The 24699-nt window shown below is 39.4% G+C and overlaps 5 protein-coding genes across 5 annotated transcripts in view; 1 reads left to right on the forward strand and 4 right to left on the reverse strand.

The window, feature by feature from the left end:
- Window positions 1-1024: 1024 nt before the first annotated feature.
- CBG16966 lies at window positions 1025-2749 on the reverse strand (the record flags this gene model as incomplete). Its single annotated transcript, XM_045236761.1, has 2 exons — window positions 1025-1485; window positions 2242-2749. 2 exons carry the CDS (start codon window positions 2747-2749, stop codon window positions 1025-1027), a joined length of 969 nt encoding a protein of 322 aa, XP_045096096.1.
- Window positions 2750-3999: 1250 nt separating this feature from the next.
- On the reverse strand, window positions 4000-5971 carry CBG16967 (the record flags this gene model as incomplete). The annotated part of the gene is made up of 2 exons (XM_045236762.1): window positions 4000-4036; window positions 5577-5971. 2 exons carry the CDS (start codon window positions 5969-5971, stop codon window positions 4000-4002), a joined length of 432 nt encoding a protein of 143 aa, XP_045096097.1.
- Window positions 5972-7878: 1907 nt separating this feature from the next.
- On the forward strand, window positions 7879-9293 carry CBG16968 (the record flags this gene model as incomplete). The annotated part of the gene is made up of 4 exons (XM_002648800.1): window positions 7879-7954; window positions 8635-8886; window positions 9081-9197; window positions 9250-9293. The coding sequence occupies 4 exons, from the start codon at window positions 7879-7881 to the stop codon at window positions 9291-9293; spliced, it is 489 nt and encodes a 162-aa protein (XP_002648846.1).
- Window positions 9294-18377: 9084 nt separating this feature from the next.
- Window positions 18378-20300, reverse strand: CBG16970 (the record flags this gene model as incomplete). The annotated part of the gene is made up of 4 exons (XM_002648801.2): window positions 18378-18578; window positions 18637-18939; window positions 19051-19328; window positions 20138-20300. The coding sequence occupies 4 exons, from the start codon at window positions 20298-20300 to the stop codon at window positions 18378-18380; spliced, it is 945 nt and encodes a 314-aa protein (XP_002648847.2).
- Window positions 20301-22718: 2418 nt separating this feature from the next.
- The window catches only part of CBG16972, a gene marked incomplete at both ends in the record, with an annotated part of 4985 nt that continues 3004 nt past the window's right edge, over window positions 22719-24699 (reverse strand). Inside the window, 6 exons of the mRNA XM_045236763.1 lie at window positions 22719-22842; window positions 23626-23736; window positions 23787-23877; window positions 23922-24018; window positions 24357-24494; window positions 24543-24686. Of these exons, the coding sequence (XP_045096098.1) occupies window positions 22719-22842; window positions 23626-23736; window positions 23787-23877; window positions 23922-24018; window positions 24357-24494; window positions 24543-24686 (705 nt within the window). The remainder of the gene's footprint in view (window positions 22843-23625; window positions 23737-23786; window positions 23878-23921; window positions 24019-24356; window positions 24495-24542; window positions 24687-24699) is intronic.

Below are 24699 nucleotides of genomic sequence, written 5' to 3' on the forward strand. Positions count from 1 at the left end.
CTTTATGTATGCAATCGGGCGTGCGCGTTTTCTTTGCCCGCGTGGCTCAGTCGGTAGCGGCGCGCACCCTCAATCTTCGCCCTCACAAGTTCAACTCCTCGAGGGGCATCTTTGAACGGAATTTCGAGAACATTATTTTTTCATGTCCCCCCACCTTTAAGTCATACACCAGTCGGTTCACGCCCCCCCCCCCCCCGGACTATTCAAGAATTTCCAAATTCCCCAGCCCCCGAAATTTCTGAATACTAGAATTGCCAAATTCTGGTTTTCTGAATTTTTGAAATCAGGAATATTTGTATTTCGAATTTTTGAAGTTCCGTAATTCTGGATATCTGAATTTCCTAATCTTCTGGATTTCGGAATTTCCGACATTCTGAATTTTTCCATTATCAAACTTAAAAATTTAAAAAATTTAGAATTTCCACATTTCCCGAGTTTCAGAATTTCAGCATTTTTCGAAATCCAAAAATCCAATCCCGAATTTCCAAATTTTCTGAAAATTTTTGAGTTTCAAGGTTTTTGAACTTCTGCAACTTAGAATTGTGAAATTTTTATTAGTTCCTAAAGCACATAGAATTAATAGGATTCAACACGGAAATTGAGAGATTGCAATTTTCAATTCCCGATCAAAATCCTGACCAAAAGCCGAACTCCTAATCTTCTCACCAGAAGTTACATGCCGAGTTCGTAATACAGTATTTTTCTTATCTTTTCCTCATTTTCCCCCTTTCTTCTCTAAAGTCACGCCTACTCATGAAGCTGACTGTCCTATTTTCATCCCCTTCTCATTTCATTGCTCGTGCAAGACGCTGGTGTATTCTTCGTTTCTTGCTCCTCATCCCGTCTTCCTTATTCTTTTCTCAGAATTTCATATGTATATTGTCGAATCCGCTCATCTCTAATAGAAACCTGGATAATTAAACTAAAAGCTCAAGGCACAATCCTAATGTATTTGAGTTGTTTATAATCAACGATTATTCCTTGTATGTTTTAAATTTAATTTGCAATTAGCAATACTTGACATTTAAATGAACGTTGCGAGCAAAATTTCACAATCTGAATTAGCAATTTTTGCTGATAAGAGTCGTTTAAAGGTGGGGGGACAGGAGATTTTTCGTAGTTTTTTTGTAGCTAGAGTATGCATTCTACCGTCACGGTGTACAACGCTTAATATCACTCTGCGTACAGCTGTCGTCCTAGCCTTTATGTATGCAATCGGGCGTGCGCTTTCTCTTTGCCCGCGTGGCTCAGTCGGTAGCGGCGCCGCACCCTCAATCATCGCCTTCACAAGTTCAACTCCTCGAGAGGCATCTTTGAACGGAATTTCGAGAACATTATTTTTTTCATGTCCCCCCACCTTTAAAGATCTGTGTGAGGAGAAGAACGATGAAAGTTTTCTTGGAGAAAACATGAACCCGTAATTGTAAATACTTGATAGTGGTTGATAATGCAATATTGCTAAGTGTGGGAACTGACTTTGGCAACCTGAAAATCGATATATAAAGTTGTCCCAGTTTCCAACTTCTTACCGATACAAGCACCATACTTCCTTGCTGTTGTTGTTTATCCCACCGCAAAGTTGTAGAAATCACAAATTGGAATTTGTATACATTTTCAGCAATATCGTATATAAAGATCATCAATTTTTTATCCATCTCATTGTTCATTTCTAAAAATTCAGATGCAGAATTTCGGAAGGAATATGTTTTCCAAAAGTTAGGTGAGAAATAAGCAGAACGTTCAAAAAAGACAATTTTGTAAGTGGATTTTGGTTCAACCAAAGAAAGTAAAAAAAAACTCCCACATAGCCGTAATCGTAAATATACGATAGTGGCTTATGATGAAACATTACGAAGTTTGGGGATTGATTTTCGAGACCTGCAAATTGGCATTTTTAATTTCCCAAACACCAATTTCTCACCGATACGAGCACCATACTTCTTTGGCGTTGTTTCTCCATTCCCAACCACTTTTTGCCGATACTTGGAAGACATTGTCAAGTTAATTATACCATGTGACGAAGCATTCAAACAAAACAACACGGAGATAAATATTGATCCATATCCCACGAGGAGTTACAGAATTGAATTTGATTGTATATCCACAAATAATTGAACATATTCTGAAATCCCAGCTGGTGCGCTAGCGATGACGTAGAATATGGTCATGACTAGAATCATACGACAGGTAAGATGTCTGAAGATGTTTAAGAAGTGAAAATACAATTTCTATCAACTCCACCTTTCTTCGTTCTGAATCCGTGATAATAGTGTGCGCTATGTATAGAGCTCAAACCGACCAATAACAGTATCAGAAAATAGCCAAAAATAGGTTTAGAGATTTTTAATGTAGTTCCAGCCGCTTTCATGATAACTAATCTGGTAAACGCTAGGAACACTCCAAGCCAGAAAGACGTTTCTTCGAAAATGTCCCGAAGAAAATCTCCAATAAGTAGGGAGTACAGATACCAAAATTTAAAGTTATTGATGCATGGATACTGAGACCCATAGAACCAGTAACTTTGAACTCTTTCGTAGACATTTTCAGATAAAACTATCAAATCGCAGATCGAAATTCCAATCATTATAGAATTAGTAGAAGATGTTCTCATAGAATTATGAAGTAGAATAAAGAGATGTGGGATGTTCATAATTAATCCGATTGTAGAAATTATAAACTGAACCCAGAATACATTCTCAGCAATGCCGTCGATAAAAACGATCAGTTTTTCATTAAGCTCAGTGTTCATTTCTGAGAATTCAGTATTTAAATTCAGTGAGAAAGTTGTAATTTGAATTTAAATTTAATTATTTCAACGAAGGGAAGAAAACCACTAACACGGGAAAAGTATATGAATCTAGGAGATATAACAGAGCTTGTAATCCAAAAGTTAACTTATAACCCAGAAGTTTGGAGATGAACGAACAGGAACTCAGAAAAAAACAAAGGTGTTCACGAATCTTTGTTCGGCCGAAGAAATAATTTCATTTTTTGGCTGGTATTAGTAAGACAGGCCTAATTGAATTTATAAGGAAAAAACCTCGTTGCTTCAGTCTGGCGAGTCAATGTTTTATAGCAAACTGTTTTTTTTTCCAAAACTAGCTAAACGGGATGTTTTAATGATATACTGTCGAATTTCCGAAAAAATTGACAACCCGAGTTTGCAGACTCAGTACAACAATTAACGTGATTTGCACTGATTCATCAAACACGCAGGTGTCAGTTTTATTCCGACAATAACGCCGTTTAGAATTTCAACGCATTTAATTGAAAATCTGTTCCGGTTTAATATAGGAATTGGATTTGGCATGTTCTGGATATGAACTGTGTTTTTTTTTCAGGTAGACTTTCCCCTAATCAAAAATTTTGAATTCGAAGTAATGATACCACCTGCAAACTAGAAAATATTATTCAAAAACAGAAGAAAATACGACAAAGATCTAGATTCGATTCTGAAGTCTTTTTTGCTTCTGTTAGTCGGAAAATCGTTAAAGGTGGTGTTCGGAGAAATGCGGAAAACTGCGTAGAATCACATTAAAAAAATCGAAAATTAGCAATATTGCTAGAATTGGATAAAGCATACTGACAAGAATCTGAAAATATCAATTTAGGAATTTCAAAAAATTTTTAGATTCGCCCGAAAAACTCCATTAATCATTGTGTACCGAAAAGCGATTTGTAACAGTTTGCTTTTTTATTCAAAGAGTACTGGTACCAATAGTTATCCACATTCATACATGGATTTTGAGACCCATAAAACTAGCATTCTTGAACTCTTTCGTACACATATTTAGACAAAACTATCAAATCACACATCGCAATTCCAATCATTATAGAATTTTTAGAAGATGTTCTCATGGAACTGTGAAGTAGAATAAGAAGATGTGGGACGGTCAAAACTAATCCAATTGAAAAAATCACGAATTGAAATAAGACGATAAGATTTTCATTCGGCGACTAGTCCATTTCTAAAGAAATCAGAATTTAAGAAAAAGGATGTTACTCAAAGTTTGGTTCATAATGAACAGAGAACTGACTAAAAGACAAGGCTGTGCCACGGCCGGCCGCGGCCAGCCGCGGTCGGCTTTTACTACGGCCGAGCCGGCCGCGGCTTCCGAAAAACACTTGATGAAGCCGCGGACGGCCCAGGCTAGCCGTGCGGCTTTTCACGGCTTTTAAAAATAATTGTTTCATGAGAAACGTAGATTTTTTTGAAAAGTGGGACACAAAAAAAAACGAAATTCTTCAAAAACTAATAGATTTTCACTTCACGCGTTTTTATAAGGCTAGACGCGGCCGGCCTCGGCTAGCCGCGGCTTTTCACGGCTTTCACATAAAAGCCTGGGCCGGCCGCGGCCGCGGCTGGCCGCCAATTGGCACAGCCTTGCTAAAAGAAATGTGTTAATGTGCTGTTCGGCTTCTCGGTAATTGCACACATAATTTTTCTTGGTTTTCTGGTGATTTCCGTCGATTCTTGTGGTTTTTTAATGTTCCTGCTCAGTTAAAAACCGAGAACCCTCTAATTGAAGCTCTTTTCTGATACATGTCCACCCTGAGAAGGAGGTTGAAAAATAGAAGCCCATGGGCATCTATTAGAGGAAGTAAGGTAATAAGGTTTTAAATTTTTTTCATTGTATCGGTTTTTTAAAAAATATCTTTCTTATATATAAAACGATAGAGGCGTCTGTGTGCCCTAATGTCCGTCTGTAAATATTTGAAAAACTTGAAAAATAAGTATAGATTACGTGACCCTTTAGGTTTTTAACAATAAAGATAGGAAAAGCGAACGTTTCGGAAAAATTTTTCACAAAGTTGGAATTATAAACATTCGAAAACGTTTGGTTGTTGAAATATTTTTACACGTGGGAGCTGATTTTGGGGACCTGGAAATCAACACTTTTAAATGATCCCAGCTCCCAAATCCTCACTTTTACAAGCGTCATATTTCCCTGGTGTTGTTTCTCCAGACCTAAACACATTTTCACAGTGTGCCGATACTTGGAAGACATTGTAAAATTGATAATACCATGTGACGAAGCATTCAAGCAGACCAACGCGGAGATAAATATTGATCCATATCCCACGAGAGTTTCCAGAATTGAATTAGGTTTTATTTTCACAAATAATTGAACGTATTCTGAAATTCCAGCTGGTGCGCTAGCGATCACATAGAATATGGACATGACTAGAATCAAACGACAGGTACGGTGTCTGAAAAGTTTTCTTTTTAAAGAAAAAATGAAACATTCATAAATTCCACCTTTCTTCGTAATTCCTGCTGTTCAATGCTTTAGACTTTGTTGATTTTCGTATTACGAAAATAAGCATTATTGTGAGAACTGGATAGAAAACACTGACAAGGATCTGAAAAAAGTTGATTTCAGGTTATCGAAAAAAATTCAGGTTCACCCGAGAAACTCCATTAATCATCAGGTACCGTTTCAGAATCAGTATTTCGTTGCCCGCAAAATCACGAGTAACTGCTGGTTCAGAGTAGTTAGCCGGGTATCCAGTGCTCCTGGAAGCAGAAAAGCGGAGGTTGTGTATGAAAACATTTTGTGACACGAGACACCTACGTTTCTTCTGGTTTCCAAGTATCCCATTGAGCCATACTGTATCCGCGATAAAAATATAAACTATGCGCAAAGCTCAAACAGACTAGAAACAGTATCAGAAGATAGCCATACAATGGTTCAGATATTTTAAACGTAGTTCCAGCCTTTTTCATGATAACCAATCTTATCAACGCCAAGAATGCTCCAAGCCAGAAAGATGCTCTTTCGAAAACGGTCTGAAGAAAGTCTCCAATAAGCAATGAATACATGTACCAATAATTATACTTATTGATGCATGGATTCTGAGAACCAAAGAACCAGTATTTTTGAATTCTGTCGTAAACATTTTCAGACAAAACTATCAAATCACATATCGCAATTCCAATCATCATAGAATTAGTAGAAGAAGTTCTCATAGAATTATGAAGTAGGATAAGAAGATGTGGGATGTTCAGAACTAATCCAATTGTAGAAATGACGAATTGAAATAAAACGATCGGTTTTTCGCTTGGCGACTCGTCAATTTCTAAGAATTCGGAAATTGAAAAGGACGTCTCTCAACGTTTGGAGAATGATGAAACCTCCGTTCGTCTAAAAAAATATATTTTTGTTAACTAATAGTTAGACTTGAAAAAATTTTGGTTCAGTTCTTCGGGGACCTTTTCCTGCAAAGTCCGATAACTGTACCAAACAAACTGTTCGATTAACGCCAATTCTAGCTGGAAAGGTTTTAAGAATTTATGACTTTTAACTCTACGAATTTAAGTGAGTTAAATTAATCAAGTAAAAGTGCAAGAAAGGCAGATACGCAGAAAGATTTCCTCAGCAAAAAAAGTCATGCAGAAGAAAAGATTATCCAGAATATGCCTAATCAGGTTCTGAAAACTATCAGTTCCGTTGAGTTTTCCGATTAGTTTAGGCACGTTCTGAATATGAATTGTGTTTACTTTATTATTTTCAGGTGAGATTGTCCCTAATCAAAAACTGCCATTCGAATGAATATTACCACCTGAACTAGGAAATACGTATTAATCAAAAGAATAAAAAACAGAGATCCAGATTTAGAAATGTACCGATAACCTACCGGTAATTTACCGGTAAATTTACCGAAAACTACCGGTAATTTCTAGGAAAATTTTCCGTTTTTTTTTCAAAATTTGTAACCGCGACGATTTAGAACCGCGACGTTTTAAAACCGCAACATTTTAAAACCGTGACGTTTCAGAACCGCGACATTTTATAACTGCGACGTTTCAGAACCGCGACGTTTCAGAACCGCGACATTTTAGAACCGCGACGTTTCAGAACTACGACATTTTAGAACTACGACATTTTAGAACTGCAACGTTTCAGAACCGCGGCATTTAAGAACCGCGACGTTTCAGTACTAAGACATTTTAGAACTGACGATCTGGAGCACAACCTGTCGCGAATTCAAGTGATTGATTATCACTTATTCACGACTTTTCTCTTATTAATACATCCCATATCATTATCCTTGTTATCTATGTTTGAGTCAGCCGCATTCGTCTTCTTGCCTACACCACCCAAGACGCCATATTTGAATCACCGCCAATTTGAGGACTACTGTAACCTGCACATCTAACTCTCGCGCCCGGTTTGGGGATCAATTTCTTCTCCTAAATCATTCTTCTTGTTGTTTCCTTTTTCGTACTGTGTTGAGGCTTATTTTTTCCCTCACAAATTATTGTATTTGCTTGGCAAAGAAGGTTCTAATAAGGAACCAGAGTGTAGGCATAAGAAAAGGTGAATAAATTCGGTATGTCTCGTACAACGGTGTTTTTGTCGTCTTTATCTTTTCAGGTGTTATATCTCTATTTTGGGTCGTTTTAGAGGTTCCCTTCAAAACATGGTGCATCGAACCAAATAAAAAAATTAACAGAGAGAGAATAACACTTGACCAGAGAAGAAAGCGGCAGAGCACAGAAAAATACCGTTTTTTATTGATTGCAAGACCTGTTCGGCGCCGCACGGCGAGTAGAGCAGGCATATGAGTAAAAAGACCTTCTCAGCGCAACGATGCGCTAGATTAGGCAAAAAAGAGTCTAAATTTTCTAAAATTTTGGTCAAAAATCCATAAGAAAAGAAAATTCACCTGAAATTTGGGACGAGAGACTAAGGACGGCAAGAGGAGCCACAGAAATGAGAATACTTCTAAGAAAGTGACTAATAAAGCCCTCGGAGGCAATAAAGAAACAGATTACATAAAAAAGAGATTCGGACGTTGCTCAGATGATAAAAGGGTCATGAAAACCTGAAAAAAGGTGCTTGAAAAGGCAATAACGGTTTAAATCAGGTCGAAATGTCGCCGGAACAGGAGGCAGTGAAGCTAAGAAGTTTTCAGCGTGGCAAAAGGACATTCAAAAGAGATGATCATCGTCGGAAGACGTCACGAGCCAAAAGAAGGAAGAAAATTTGAAAAAATCTGAAAAAGAGAGGATTCAGTGCTTCCGCGGCGCAATTGTGGCTGAAACCCGTCGATGTGTGAATGATATGAAGGGGAAATCTGAAATAATGGACTCATATCGCTTCGAAAGCGAATTCTATGCGTCGAATTCAATGATCCCATCGATAAACGATCCAAGAATCGCCAAGAAAACGTTGAACAAATGCGACAACGACACTCCGTCATTACGCCGGCGCGCCGCTAGGCGGCCGGACCATCGGAAACTCCTGTGAAGGAACGAGAATCGTGCATGAAGAAAATGACGTCTCGCGTTGGCAGAGTCGGTCGAAAACAAAAAGGATGTAAAGAAAAGACAGATGTAAGTCTTTTTATGGAAAAATTATCTCGAAAAAAGCGAGTGAAAAGCTCAAAAAGGAGCACGGGTCATGCCCAAATTTTCAAAATTTGGGTAGGGATTCGAAAGTTTTCGATGAAGAGGCAAAAAAAGAGAACAAATAAGTAATTTGAAGATAATATATCTGTGATTGGTAGCCATGAACCGCATGATAGCAAAATTACATGCGCCGATGAACAGTTTTGCGAAACCAAATCCGAAAATGTGTCTAAAATCAATAATTGACGACTAAAACGCTAAAATTTCTGAAATTTCAGAGAAAACTGAAGCGATGAAGCAAAGCCACGACATCAATCTTCGAAAGGAAGACAATCAAATCGAAAGATTGAAGAAATTGGCCGAAAACGAAGGTCAAACATCGGCAGAAGAGTCAATTGATGTGACGCTTCGAGTCAATGGGCCCGCTTCGGAACTTGACAGGACCGCAAACGATTCAAAATCGGAAACAGAGAGGAGTAAAGAGAAGGCCGGCAGAGGAACTCGGATATGTGGAGACAAACGTGACACGGGTAGAAGAATCAGCTGAAAGCCACGAAAAACGTACAAAAATTAGTACAATATGACAAAAAACCGATGGTGAGTATTGATGATTCTACTGTAGAGTAAAAGATAAGAGAATGATTTGAGAAGAGAGGAGAACATCTGCTCAAAATTCTATTTGAATTCATTGAAACGGCGATGAAAAAATCAATAATTGCTTCAGGCAGAGCAAGTCACCAGGAGAAACACGCAGAAACGACACATGATCTACAGAGTCCGTCGAGCATTCTCAAGAGAGCTGGCAACGGATCTCACTATAAGTCGAATTGGAATAGCTACGGTGAGTAAACTAGCCACAGTAGACTTAATATATATCATCGCAATATTTACAGTAAGCCAAGGAACGATGGACTACTGTCGGCAGAGCTATCAGTAGACGAGCAAAACAAGGCTGGCAGAGCACAGATGATCACGAACAGGACGCCGTGGGCAGAGAACAGTGAACCACCAGAAGAAGTTCCTGAGATGCCAAGAATTGCCAATATTATGAAAGTCATAAATTTACTTGGTTACTAATAAAAAAAGTTCATCAAAAATGCTTTGTTTCCGAGTTGTCATTAAGATTGTAATCAAAATGAAAACAGATTAAATAAACATTGTTTTGATACAAGTACTCCAGTTGAAAAGACAAGGAGTTACGGTGCGGAAGAATTAAAGAAGGAAATAGTTGGAAACAGTAGCGATGAACCTGTAAATAAAATTGAGATGATAGTAAGGGAGTGTAAATCAAAGACATTGAACGGAGTAATGACAGTAAAGAGACAGGCCTAAAGGTAGGAACGGGAACGGTGAAACCGTAGTAATAGCTAGACAGCGGCATGAGCAGAAGGAAGAGGAGCCAAACAGTGGCCAGTACGTTCCAGAAGTAGCCGTTCGCTCTTATTCAGATTCATTTGCTGTTGTTAATCAATCAATTGATGATTGGATGGGAGAAGTTTAGAGGAGCAGTTAGGCTCAGTTAGCAACTAGGCATCACAATTTCGATGATAGTTGCAGGGTGGAAATGAACCGAGGTAACATGAGTTACTCATTCTTCGGGTAGTTACCACTAACTCAACCGCAAGGGTTGAAATTATACCTCTTCTGCGCAGAAGACAGGATCTATCTGCAACCCGGCTTACAGGGAGAGCAATGCCAGTGAGGCCTGACATACGAGCAGGCTAGCGTATCATTAAAGTGCCCTGTAACGGCCAGTCAATGAAGGGCTCGAGAATTCATTGACTATCATTCCCGCAATTGAATGATGGACCGAAGATGAGAGGTGGAGATCATAATGGCAACATAATGATCTCCGGGGACGCAGCCGAATTTGACAGTAGGGCGTCGCCACGCATAGTGGTACAAGTCGAAAATAAAAACAGGTGGATGTGAACAGAGATATAAACAGAGGAAGAAAAGTAGGGAAGTCATGAGCCCAACCATCGGTACAACAATAAATGAAAACAGTTATGCTGATCACATAACAAGGATTCCATTAATAAAGACTAGAACTGAATGGATACATTTCACCTTTGATATTATTTATGATTACGTCACCTTATCACATTCTCTGTGTCCGGACATACAGTTATTACAGTTTCTATTTCAGACTTGGAACACGTGTGCGAAAGCAATTGCAAAGATGACCGGTTGGTCTAATAAAGCTATCAAGGTACGAATTGGAAGGATCTCTAACATGGCTCTTGACGCCATGCGGGAGGCTCAGGACTTCTGCACCGGATGGAAGGCAGGAGTGCTGAAGGCAGAGGATTCCAAGACGGATTGCATCCAAAAACATTCGGATGTGATGGGATCAATCAATAGCTTGGAAGGTTTGGAGGAGTGGATTAAGGAGAGGATTGGTCTCACGGAGGCAGAGAACGAGGAGGAGGTTGAGGAAGAACAAGATGAGGTGAAGGAGAAGAGAGAACGTCTTCAATTGCTATTGGAGTACGTTGACACGAAGCATGTCAAGTCAACAATTTTGATGTTGCAAATTGTTCGGCAAGACATGGAGACCATCATCGACAGCCAAGACGATTGGCAGAACGGAGAACCAACATCTCCAGAAGAGTTCGAGTCCCGTTGGGAGACTATGGAGGAAAGAGAGAAGGAGTTGCGTATGGGCACTCCACTGTACGATGATAATGAATCCCTCGAGTTTGCTACCGGTGCATATCCGGTCACACCGAATTTCGGGGACGGTGGGACCACAGGATTATCTATCAACCGGATGGCAGAGCTAGAGGAGAGAATGACGTTCATGGAAGACATGATGAGATATCAAGAAGAAGGAGGCAGAGGCCCAAAGGACCCCAAGAAGGAAAAGGAGACAGACAAGGAGAAAGACGATAAGAAAGTTAAGAAAGGGAAAGAAGTAAAGATGGAAGGACTGAAAGGCAAAAAGGGGCTGAAGCCAAGGGCAGTGCAGGATTCAGATACGGATCTTTATTCTTCCAATGAAGAAGATGAAGATTTGGATGATCCAGAAATGGATACCACTGCTTCAGAATCTTCCGAAGATGAGAAGAGAGTTGAGAAAGAGTGGAAGAAGGATAAAAAAGGAAGAAGATTGACAGAAGAAAAGAAGATGAAAACCAGATTCTTGAAATTGAAGCCGATCGAGTTGAAGAAATTTGACGGCTCTGACATGTCAAAATATAAGGATTGGAAGACCATGTTCATGGAAGGATATGGCAAGGATCCTCGGATGTCGAAACTCAATAAACTGATTCAGTTGAAAGGATTGGTAACGGGGTTGGCAGAGGACTTACTGGAAGGAATTGAGCTGGAAAATGACAACTATGAGCTGGCATGGAGCGTTCTGGATGAAAACTTTGAGAAACCGGCGAGACCGCTTTTGGCATTAGAAAGGAAGTTTGACCAAATGAAGGTGGATCAGAAAAATTTCTACCAAATGAGAAATGATACTAGTAAACTGAACGCGGTCATTGCAACCATGAAAAATCGTGGAATGGTCGTTGATTCTCCAATGGTATATGACAGATACATCCGCAAGTTTCCCACAGAAGTGGCAGAGAGGTTGATTGTCAAGACCTTGCGCGGAAGCTTCAACGGAGAGTTCTCAAAGATCCAGAAATGGACCATGAAAATCCTGAATGCGAAGGTGGCTGTTGAGGAGAATAGGGAAGAGTTGACTGGACCGAAAGACTTTGATGTAGCTAAGGTACACCATATGGAGATGAGCGAGAAGAAAGGAAAACAAGGGACGAGAGAAATGCAGGGCAACAATCGCAAGAGTAAATGTATCTTTCGTTGCGAGGCCGCCCACACATCTTGGAGATGTCCGAAGTCAGGAGACGAGAAGTACACGTTTCTTATGCAAGAGAAACGATGTACCGTGTGTTTTTCCGACAAACACCTCGCTAGATCATGCAGTCATGCACCGAAATACAACTGCAGAAAATGCAACAAACCTCACAACACCAGCATCCATGACGCTATCCAGAAGGCAAACGAGAACAGAAGACAGAATATGCAAGGAGGAGGGAGACGTGAATACATCCCACCAGGAAACCATGGGTTTCGTCCCCAAGGAAACCATGGGTTTCGTCCCCAAGATGGAAGAGGACTGGCAGCGACCACCAGAGGTGGCGCGCCGAGCGGAACTCAATAGAGTTCTGCTCACATCCATCACCGCTCCGAAAGGAGCACAAGAGCCAGCAACGGGTGTTGGTAGTAAAAGAAAAGAAGAAAAAGAGCAAGTGAATGCCAAAGATTTCTACGATAAATCAAAATTTCACACCAAAACTGAAAATGATAAAACAGGACAAGACAAGAGTACTGATAATATACCAGAGAACGCAGAATCGTTAGTATACAGTATCACAAATGATAACATTGGTGAAATGGCTTACATGTTATTGAAAACCGATAAAGGAGACATTACAGCACTAATAGACACAGGAGCAAATTGTTGTCTGATTTCCGAACAACTAGCACAGTCAAGAAAGCTAACAAAAGTTAAAACAGTCAAGATGAGATTGCGAGGAATCGGAAGCGTTGAGGAATACGACGCTAACGTCTATGCAATAACTGTCAACGGACACACAATTACCGCCAGAGGATACGGTAATTTGAAAACACCTACAAAGGTACAGAGAATCAGTAGGACAGAATATGAAGACTTAAAGAAACAAGGAGTCAACACGGAGAGACTAAGCAAATTGCAACAGAAAAATGGGAAAGACGTTGATATGATTATTGGTACTAATGTGATTTGGGACTTGTTGAATACAGCTGAATCAAAGACATTCGGAAACCAGAAGACTATAGTATGTACCAAAATTGGAGACTTCATTATCCCAACTAACATCGGTACTGACACTAGAGATTCAGACAATGAAGCCGAAGTCTTCTACAACGACACCGAAGAAGAACAAGACTACATGATTCAGCTATGTAAAGAAGAAGATGAAGAAGAAAGTGCCCAATCACTGTTGGAGAAACTGTGGACACTAAATGCCATAGGAATCAAAGAACAGGAACTAGAAGAAGACGAAATGTCAGAAATGGAAGAAGCATTGGCGGACTTCAAAAAGACAGCTCAATGGGAAGATGGAAAATTACTGGTCAAGCTACCGTTGAATGGAAATGAGGTTCACCTGGCTAACAATCTTCCAGTGGCCATGAAACGATTATCTAATCAAGTTGGAAAGTTGATGTACACCCCAGAAGTATTAGAAGAGTATGATGGCATTATTAACAAACAGCTATGTTCAGACATTATTGAAATATGCGATGACATTCCACCAGATACGAAATGTTATTACATTCCTCATCAGACAGTAGAAAAAAAGGATTCTAATACGACGAAAAGAAGAGTAGTGTTGAATGCGAGCAGTCACGGTGTCGGCAAGCTTTCATTGAATCAGTGCGTCAGGAAACTACCGTCACTGCTGAATCTGTTAACAGGCATTGTATTGAGAAGTAAAACTGGACAGTTTTATATGACCAGTGATATTGAAAAGGCTTTTCACCAGATCAGATTGCAGTTGGAAGACAGAGACTACACGAGATTTGTGTGGTTGAAAGATTGGAAGAAAGGAGCAGTATCAGGCAACTTTGTAACCTATAGGTTTAAAAGAATCCCTTTTGGAATGGCTTGTTCTCCTTTTCTTTTAGCAGCATCCATTTTAACTTATATGGAGCGCTACCCAACTGAGATCAACAAGCAGATAGAAGAAAACTTGTACGTTGACAATATTATGTTCTTAACAAACAAGGAGGAAGAACTACTAGGATTGTATGAGGAGTCCAAGAAGGCAGCGGCGCAATGGGGAATGAATCTAAGGGAATATCAAACAAATTCTGAAAAGACAAGAGATAAAATTCCCATTGAAGACAGAGCACCGGATAAACCTAATAAAATGTTAGGGATGTTGTTTGATGCAAAAAATGACACGTTGACTCTGAATATTCCATCACCACCAGAAGGGGTACCGAGCAAAAGAGAACTCCAATCATTCCTCGCCAGGATTTATGATCCACTCGGAGTGGTATCCCCTATCACAGTCAGATTGAAATTGTTCATTCAATCGTTATGGAAAACCAATACTGGGTGGAAGGAGAGAATTCCAAAAGGAACTGTGAAAATGTGGGAAGCAATCAAAAAAGAGTACCAAGATACACAGTATATCATAAAAAGACAGCTAACTGACAGATATGACTATAAGAAAGCAAAATTGATTATATTCAGTGATGCTTCAAAAAGTAGTTATGGAATAGCAGCTTATGTCAGATATGAGTATACAGACGGCAGCGTAAGTACAAATTTGCTAATGTCTAAATCTAGAGTGAAACCATTGAAAAATGGTGAGCGTCTAACAGTACCAAAGACAGAGTTGCTGGCACTTGCAATGGCAACTAATGTGGCAGTCTATTTACAGAAGGAATTGCAAAATTCCATTTGAAAATGTTTGTAAACAACCGAGTCAGAGCACTAAAAGCAAACTGCAAATTATTAGAAGATCAAAGAATCGAAATCAACTTCCATCATGTAGAAACAAAAGAGAAACCTTCGGACTACACGACAAGAGGACAGAGCACTTCAGACCTATTCAGAGATCCCGTTGTGTCTGTACTGTGGAGCGGCGGTCCAGAATTTCTGAAGCTACCGACAAAAGACTGGCCACAAAGATGGACTGAGTCTACTAAAATTCCAAAATGGCTGGAAAAAGCAATGGCGGAAGAGATTGCAGGGAAAGAAGGAAAATTAGTATATGAAGAAACAGATGGAGTAGAAGAGTATGTGGTACAGTTGACCACTGCACCAGCTGAGGATCTTAAAGAGTATATCTCTATTGTTCCGTATGAATCTACAAACTAGATTAACTAGGATAATGGGAACGGTCATGAAAGCTGTACAAAGATTTGCAGCCAAGACAGGAAAGAAATTCCAAGGCAGAACAATGACAACGTATTGTGACGCTAAACCAGGAATCGAAGGATATGAGAAGAGGAGGAAAACAGTTTTATACTACATGATTGCCGATCATTATAAAGAGACGGCAGCCAGATCAGAATACCGTGTTCCAGCAGATTTGAACCCGAAACAAGACCAATTTGGATTGATCAGAAAAGGAACCAGGTTGGAGAAGTCAGAACTGGCAGAAGACGCAAAGTATCCAATTATTCTGGTACGCGACCACAAGTTGACAGAGATGATCGTGCGGCAAACCCATGTGTATAACAGACACATTGGAACGGAACATTTGTTGGCAGAATGCAGAAGGCAATATTGGATTCCTCAAGGAAGACAGCTAGCCAGAAAGATTGTACATTCTTGTGTCACTTGCAGAAAACTGAGAGGTAGACCATTCAAATACCCCGACATCCCACCACTACCATCGACCAGAGTAAGAAGGTCAGGACCATTCCAAAACGTGGGACTCGATGGGTTCGGTCCACTAATGTATAAGGGCTTGACTGGAGAAAGGAAATGTTGGGTACTAATTTGCACATGTTTGATAACAAGGAACGTACATTTGGAACTTATCTCCGACAATGGAACTAGCGAATTTATATTAGCCATGAGACGATATTTTGCCAGAAGAGGGACCCCTAGAACAGTGGTGTTGGATAATGCCAAGAGTTTTGTTCTAGGAAGCCAAATGTTCAATAATGATATAAAAAGTGGGCAGAGGAAGGTGACGCTTTCACCAACTTTTTGGACCAACATCCAATAGAATGGAACTTCATCACGCCACTGAGCCCTTGGAAAGGAGGAGTATATGAAAGGATTATTGGCATTGTGAAGAAACTACTGTATGCTTCAGGAGATACTGTCCATTTTAATTACGTCCAACTATTTACCATCATCACAGAAATCGAAGGCATTGTCAATTCCAGACCTATCAGCCACAATCCAGAAGGTCCCAACGAGGGAGAAGTGATACGACCAGTTGATTTCATCAATCCAGAAGTGAAGCTGGGAATCTTACATGATCCGGGTAACCAGGAAATAGAAAAAAGATGGGAACAACAGAGAAGGAGACAAGGTTACATTTGTCTAATCTCAACAATCACATGAACCATCTATGGCTGCAATGGGAGACAATGTATCTAACCCAATTGAAAGAAGCAAAAGCCAAGAGAAAACATTACACGAACACCATACCGAAGGTTGGACAAGTAGTGCTAATAGAAGAAAGACTAAGATGTAGACACAAATGGCAGATGGCTAAAATCACTGAGATTCATCCGAATGCTCAAGGCCAAATCAGAACTGTCACTGTCAAATATGGAGGCATGGAAGTCTTGAGATCCGTGAACCAATTGATTCCATTGGAATTAGAGGAAGAATCTACCGCTTTGGAAAAGGCAGAGCACAAGGAAGAAAATACCACTGAACCAGAACCACTTGATGATCTTCAGAAGATTAAAAGTGGAACACAAGTTGAGGATCACATTCAGGACATAATAAGAAAGAGACTAGACAGACTAGCTCCAGTCCTCCAGAGAAAAAAACGAAAACAAGGAATCAAGGGAACCATCGAGAACACGCAGTCAGACCACGGGTACCCCGAATACCAGAGAGGGAAAAGAGTCGGGCCCTGGCAGTGTCGCGAATTCAAGTGATTGATTATCACTTATTCACGACTTTTCTCTTATTAATACATCCCATATCATTATCCTTGTTATCTATGTTTGAGTCAGCCGCATTCGTCTTCTTGCCTACACCACCCAAGACGCCATATTTGAATCACCGCCAATTTGAGGACTACTGTAACCTGCACATCTAACTCTCGACACGACCAAGGACGCGCCCGGTTTGGGGATCAATTTCTTCTCCTAAATTATTCTTCTTGTTGTTTCCTTTTTCGTACTGTGTTGATGCTTATTTTTTCCCTCACAAATTATTGTATTTGCTTGGCAAAGAAGGTTCTAATAAGGAACCAGAGTGTAGGCATAAGAAAAGGTGAATAAATTCGGTATGTCTCGTACAACGGTGTTTTTGTCGTCTTTATCTTTATATTCTATTTTGGGTCGTTTTAGAGGTTCCCTTCAAAACATGTGCCACATGTGTTAACCGATTAACCATAAATATGATGTAACATGGACTGAGATACGGGATCATGAGTGTAATAAAAATCATAATTGCAATTAGCCCAGAATAAATAAAAACTTTAGTATTGCTGAACCACATATTGGTTGGTTTTATAACAACCGAAACTCGATTAACACTCATTAATACACTGATAAACGGAGCAATCAAATATGAGGAAGTACCAAATAGTGTGAATTCACGTCCCAGCAATTTGGTGAACGCTGGAAAAAAAACCAAAAGGTGGGAATTTAAAGAGGGCCCTTCTAATACCAGTTTCACAGTATTAGATGGGCCCTCTTAGTCCTTGAACAAACCCTGATAGCCTTCAGATGTAGTAATCAGAAACATCAAAAACTGAAATGCAAGAATGAAGTTGAATATCATTCCGCGAAGGCTCAAAACCACTATATAAGCTAACGGAATAGATGAATCACGACGGCTATCAATAGATGATATCAGGAGAAGAGAGTCAAACAATCCGAAACTGTTGATTAAAACTCAACACTTGATATGTTGGAAGTAGAATTGTAATATTAGAAACACTCATTTCATAAAAATACTGAAAACACAGTGTGGCGAAATTCACTAAAATTGTGTTTCCTTTTCTTTCTAAACCATTAGGCCTTAGCATAAAATGTTCATCGATATGGAAAAATTTTGGGTACGGGTGAAGACTTCTTGGTCTGTGTAGTTTAGTTGAATGTTAAAAAAAGAAGAAAAAGGAAGTTTTTCAGTAATTAACAAATCAGAAAAAAAAACGAAAATTATGAAAAGATTTTTTTTTGTGAAGCATTCAAGCAGAACAACGTTGAGATAAATTTTGATTCATATCTTATTAGAAATTCAAGTTTCAAAAAGAAGGACATTTGAGAACACAAATTAGAGACAGAATAAGAATCATCAAAAAGTTATTTAATTAGTGACTGTCCGATGGTTTGATACACTAACACCACCCAAATCCTGCTTTGTTTCTCTTTTCAAAAACCGACAGACCATCACTCTTGTTTTCTTTGTCTCCACGAAATAAATGAAAAAGTTCATCACAGGAATCGTCTCCATTCTCACATAAAAGTACACATCTTTTCCAATAGGAGGTAAGCTAGCGTACAAATTCTGAAAATATCAAAATCTATTACTGTTAAACCTTTTGAATCGATTTTCGATTGCAAACCGGAAAAACTTTAGTAACAAATGCTCCAAACTCATAGAAAGATAGATAAAATGCAATTGTGATCGTTTGTCGGATCATTAAAACATCCCGTTTGGCTCTCAGTTTTGAAAAATATGTTGGTTGAGATGCATTTCGAATTGGGTCTTCTTTTATTTCTTTTTGCAACACCCTCGTTTTGAAATTCTTCCAAAGTTTTATATATGAGTTGTTTCGGACAAATCGAAGGTGCAATGTGATACTCAAGTTCACAATCATACACGAGAAGGGGAGAATTATAGTGTAGGTGTTTTGAAAATCAGTGATCTGGAAGTGAATGACTCAGGTGTTCAGTGGAGCGTGGTTACACGGGTAAAACTTTTCGCATGGAAACCCCAGTTCTGGGCAAAATGCACTTTTTTGGATGAAAAAAATTACCGGATGCCGATCTGGAGCGCAACCTGCCACATGTGATAATCGATTCACCATAAAAATGATATAACACGGACTAAGGTATCGGATAATGAGAGAGATAAGAACTATAATTGCAATCAGTCCACAATAAAGAAAAACATTAGGATTGGTGAACCACATATTCATTGGTTTTATTACAACTGCCACTCGATTAACACTTATTAGTACACTGATAACCGGAGCAATCAGGTAAGAAAATGTACCGAATAGTGTGAACTCACGTCCCAGCGATTTTGAGAACGCTGAAAATATCTTCTAAGGAAATATATAAAACGCTACACGCGTCTGTTGTTCCCCCTGTTAAAGGTGGTGTGCGGTGAAAAATTTTATTGCTTTATTTTGTGTAGAAATCCATGTAGACTCCCGTAAAAATAAAGAAAAAATTCAAAAAAATCCTTCATTGAGAAAAACGGCATCGAAAAGTCAAAGTGGGAACCGATGGCCTAGCGGCCAGGTGTGAGTTTTCTAGGCCAACTGTAGCGCGCGAAACTGAAGCGCGCGAAATTAGAATTTTTATTGATTTTCAGTGTTTTCTCTGATTTTTTTAAAAAAGATTTTAAAATGTTTTTGTTAATTTCCTCCCAGGTGTATGAAAAAACCTGACAGAAATCTGAGCAAACACTGAAAGTCAATAAAAATTCAAATTTCGCGCGCTTTTACCGGCAGTTGGCCTAGAAAACTCACACCTGGCCGCTAGGCCACCAGTTCCCACTTTGACTTTTCGATGCGGTTTTTCTCAATGAAGGAATTTTTTTTGAATTTTTTCTTTATTTTTATGTGAATCTACATCTATTTCTGCACAAAATAAAGCAATAAAATTTTTCACCGCACACCACCTTTAATCTGTGGACATTTCAAAAGCTTGAAAAATAAAAATAGCTTTACGTGACCCTTTGAGAAAAATTGCGAAGCGGAGCGACGAAACAGTATATACTAGGTCAAATCGCGCCGGTGGCGCACCAGCTAGCTGGTCCAAAACATTGGAAATCGAAGAGAGCCCTTCTAATAAAAATTTCACAATATCTTGCCCTTTCTTATTCGTTGAACAAACCCTGATAGCCTTCAGATGTAGTAATCAGATACATCAAAAACTGAAATGCAAGAATGAAGTTGAATATCATTCCGCGAAGGCTCAAAACCACTATATAAGCTAACGGAATAGATGAATCACGACGGCTATCAATAGATGATATCAGGAGATTGATTCTCAACATTTGATATGTTGGTAGGGAAGTATCAGTAATAGAAACAGTAGAAGAATTCATTTAGAAGGAAGTTTTTTTTCAAATTCAAAATTCGAGAAATCAAAAATTCGTTCAATGATAAATTGCCGAAATTCACGATATCCCTTTTTTCTGAATCTTTAGAAATTAGCTGAAAATGAGCATCGAATCGGAAAATGATTTGTTTATGTAGTTTAGTTGAACAATTGAACTTTGTTCAGTTGCAAAAAAAACGAGAGTGAAAGTTTTTCAAAAACTATTAGGTTGGCGGGAAAGTCTTTGTCACTTTTTCAATAGTTTATTTCTCAAAGAAAAAATAACCGAATAATTAATTATATTGTCCATCATTATCAACAACATGTCTCCAACGTTCCCTCAATTTATGGATTCCATTGCGGTAGAATCCAGCCGGGCGTGAGGCAAAGTATTGTTTGAGTGCCGCTTCGACCGCTCCACGGGAATTGAAGCTTCTTCCTTCGAAGGCACGTGTCATATCGCCAAATAACCAATAGTCGGAAGGAGCAAGATCAGGAGAATACGGGGGGTGAGGGAGAACATTCCATCCATATCCCATCAGCTCCTGCTTCACTTGTTTCGAAACATGTGGGCGAGCGTTATCATGTTGACAGTACACTTTCTTGTCTTTCAGGGCCGAACGGTCGACTGCTTTCTTGAGGTTTCGTAGTTGAGTAGTGTAGAGGTCTCCAGTTATTGTTTTGCCCTCGGGCAGAAGTTCCCAGTAGATGGGGCCGTCCACTCCCCACCACACAGAGAGCATAACTTTTTTCGGATGAAGGTCGGGTTTGGGGACATCCTGTGGGCTCTCTCCTTCTCCAACCCGCTGGGATTTCCTGTGGTGATTATCGTAGAAGACCCACTTCTCATCTCCGGTTATTAGCCGGTCCAGCCATCGATCGCCCGCGTGGAGAGTGAGAAGAGTAATCGAATCGTCGACTCGGCGGTCAAGGTTGGCTTGAGTCAGGTGATGAGGTATGAATCGACCAAAAAGTTTTCTCATTCCAAGAGACTTCAAACCTTCAAGGACTGTGCTATGGTGAACTCCGAATGTGACAGATAGTTCACGGCTAGATTGAAATGGATCCGATTGCAATGCGTGCTTCAGCTTGTCCAAATCCAACTCACGGGGTCTCCCAGAGCGATCCTTTTCATCGAGCGAGAAGTCATCTTTTTCGAAACGATGGAACCAATTGCGAATAGTATTGAGTGAGGGGCATGTGTGTTGTACACATTCTTCAAGAAAGTTTCCGAATCCTTCATCGTGGTGTGAGATAGGAAGAGGTAAATCAAAACATGTCTGATGTGAATAGCAGTGGGAACAAACATATCGTTTCAATTACAGATGAGGAGCAGGGAAGGAGATGGGGACTTGTTTATATGGAAGGTTCTTATCACCTTGTTATTCACTAGAGTCGATATCATACACAGCCTCCATATACGAGAACAGTGATTAAACAAACAGAGTGACAAAGACTTTCCCGCCAACCTAATAACTAATCAAATTTAAAAAAAAGAAAATTTTGGTGAGATTTTTTATTGTGGTGAGAATGTCAAAACTTATTCTTGATAAAGTCCATAAATCAAAGGTTGTGACAGTTGACTCATTCCAATTTCTAATTCCTAATCCCCATGATTCTTAGTAAGACCATTCTCGATTTCTACCTGGTAGTTTACCGGTGAAATACCGGTAAATCTTCGGTAGTTTCAAAAATTACCGGTAAATTACCGGTTATTTTCGGTAAATTTTTACCGGTAGTTTACCGGTAAAATCACCGAAAAAGCCGCTACCGGTAAGTGAAAATCGGTAGTCACACACTGCAAGTCTCCAAATGAAAAACTGGTCGACTTCATCAACGACATTGCTGAGAATGTATTCTTAGTGCAATTTGTAATTTATACTATTGGATTTGTTATGAACGTCTATATAAAACGCTACACGCGCTAAAATTTTATTATTTTCTTGAAGTGCGCGGGTGGCGATCTTATAATCAAACAATGTGCCTACAGCTGATGGGCGGGCTTGCACAGGTGATTCGCGCAAGATCTATTATAGGTGAAAAATGGTTCGCGCGTAGGTGATTTGGGTACATGGCACGAAGCCTATTATAGACCAATAATAGGCCTATCGCGAACAAACTTCTGCAATAGACCTATTGTAGACCAATTGTGGACGATTTTACCCATAATAGGCTTGTTCCGAAACCTACAATAGACCTATCGCGAAAACTCTATCCATAATAGACCTATCGCGAATATTTAAAAAAAAAAAATTCGATGCGAAATAAGGAATTAGAATAATAACGATGTTTATTCAATAACAAAAAAGCAACAAATAAAGAACAATTTAACAATGTGATGGGAAAAGAAAACTTCCTTAAACTCCAAAATACATTAGCAGCCTTCAATATCAATGCTGTTGTCGACATCGTCTCCAGATCCGTCGTAATTGGGAGTTCCGCTGAAGTTGGGAGCGTCTTCGCCACTAACATTGCTCGAATTGAAGTTCAGGGGATGTCTGAAAAGAAAAATTGGAAGAAACAATAGAACGAAAATATTGAAATTAGTTTTTCGTCAGTCGATGACCCATAATTCGTTTTTCCTTAATGTGTTTATTGGGCTTTTTGTTTTGTTGTTAGAAACATATCGTTTTTTGTCTCTTTTTCTCTTTGATTAATTCGGAACTATTTCTAATAAGCGACGGACTTATTTTCAATTTTCCTATGTTTTGGCAACTGCGAGGTACGGTCGACGACTCGACTGCCCAGTCTGCCGACACCGTGACGCGCATTTGCGTACATCTCATTTTATTTGTTAACAAAAGTCAGCCAATGCACTCTGTTACGACTATTCGCGACTCACTATGATCAGAATTGTTGGATTGAACGGTTAGTTAATTTTATTAGAATTCAAGGTACTCGCCGCACGAATTTTCAGGAAACACCGTCATTATATAACAGTATTATAATCGAGAAGAAAACGGAGCCATGTTTAAAACGGATGAAATCGAATTCTGAGCACAAATTTCTGCTAATTACGGATGGAATTTAAGATTTTGGGACGAGAAATCGATTTATATCACCGAAGAAACGCGGTTAGTGTGCAATTGCCGAATATATAGGTACTCTCCGCTTAAATTTTCAGAAGCCCGCACTATTGGTCGCGGAGTCTTCTAGGATGAAACCAACGTGAGGTTATTTTGGATGAAAATGACGATGCCTCGATTTTTCTTTACGATTTCTCCATTTTTTGAAGTGCGGCTGAGCGGAAGAGTGGTAATTTTTTGAATTTAAAAACTCACGATTTCAATTCTGATGCCTCTCCCTGCATTAGTTCATCATGTAGCCAAATCGCTGCTTGCTCACTTTGGGATTTTCCAAATTTCGCGTTGTATCGGGCTCTCACTCTATTTCTGAATATAGGTAGATGAGGTATTTTAGCTGAAAACTTGGACAAACTCACAATTTATTCTCGAGTGAAGATTGAAGATAGGAAATTACTTGGGTTTTTCGGTCTTGGCTGTTCGTTTGACCAAAACCCGCGATGATGTAGTCTGAGTATGCGCTGACTTGATAACGTATTGATTAGTAATCTTACCGCTCATTTTCGTGAAAATCGAAGGGTTGACAGGAACATATTTGTTTGCCTTTTGAGAAGACCCATAGCAAACCAAAAGCTCGTCGGCATTATCAACCTGCAAGAGCAATCTGATCGTTAGTATTACTGCAAGGTTCTAATTTCAAACTGACTGCATCCCAGACGTGAAGAGACAAGCGTTTCGTATGAGCGTCAAATTGAGTTGAAGTCCAATTGCATACTACATTTTCTGTGAGAATATCCGACAATCGAAATGTTTTTCGACTCGGTAATTCTAATTCTTCGTCGAAGCATTTTGCTGAATCCAAGGAGAAGCCTCTTTTTTCGATATTTCCAACTAAATTGGATACTGTTTTCGTTTCTCGGGGGGCACGACGATTTCTGGCATTGCTCTTAAAAGACAAGATTTTGTTTTGAACTGCTGTTTCGAATTACCAGTGCCGTCTGAGTGGCCATTCCCAGCGAGAACTTTTCAAGAAGATCTTTCCCTTCTTCTCGACATTTGCTTGCCAAATTGAGCCACTCCATGTAGTCGATGTCTCTGTCATTCTTGATCATTTTTTCGATGTTGCGCTAAAAATAGAGGTTATGTTATTTTAATAGTTCTACAGAATTGCTCACTTCACATGTTTCCCGGTCAAATGCACTTCCGGTCTCCATATCATACAACTGTGTAGCTGCGAATCCTATTGGGGACCATTTCTGGTTCACTGTGGCTGTATACAAGTTTCCACGAGTGTAGTCAGTTCCACGAGCATGTTTCCTCTGATTCTCATCA

Source organism: Caenorhabditis briggsae (assembly GCF_000004555.2).
Source record: "Caenorhabditis briggsae complete genome, chrV, whole genome shotgun sequence".
Classification (NCBI taxonomy): domain Eukaryota; kingdom Metazoa; phylum Nematoda; class Chromadorea; order Rhabditida; family Rhabditidae; genus Caenorhabditis; species Caenorhabditis briggsae.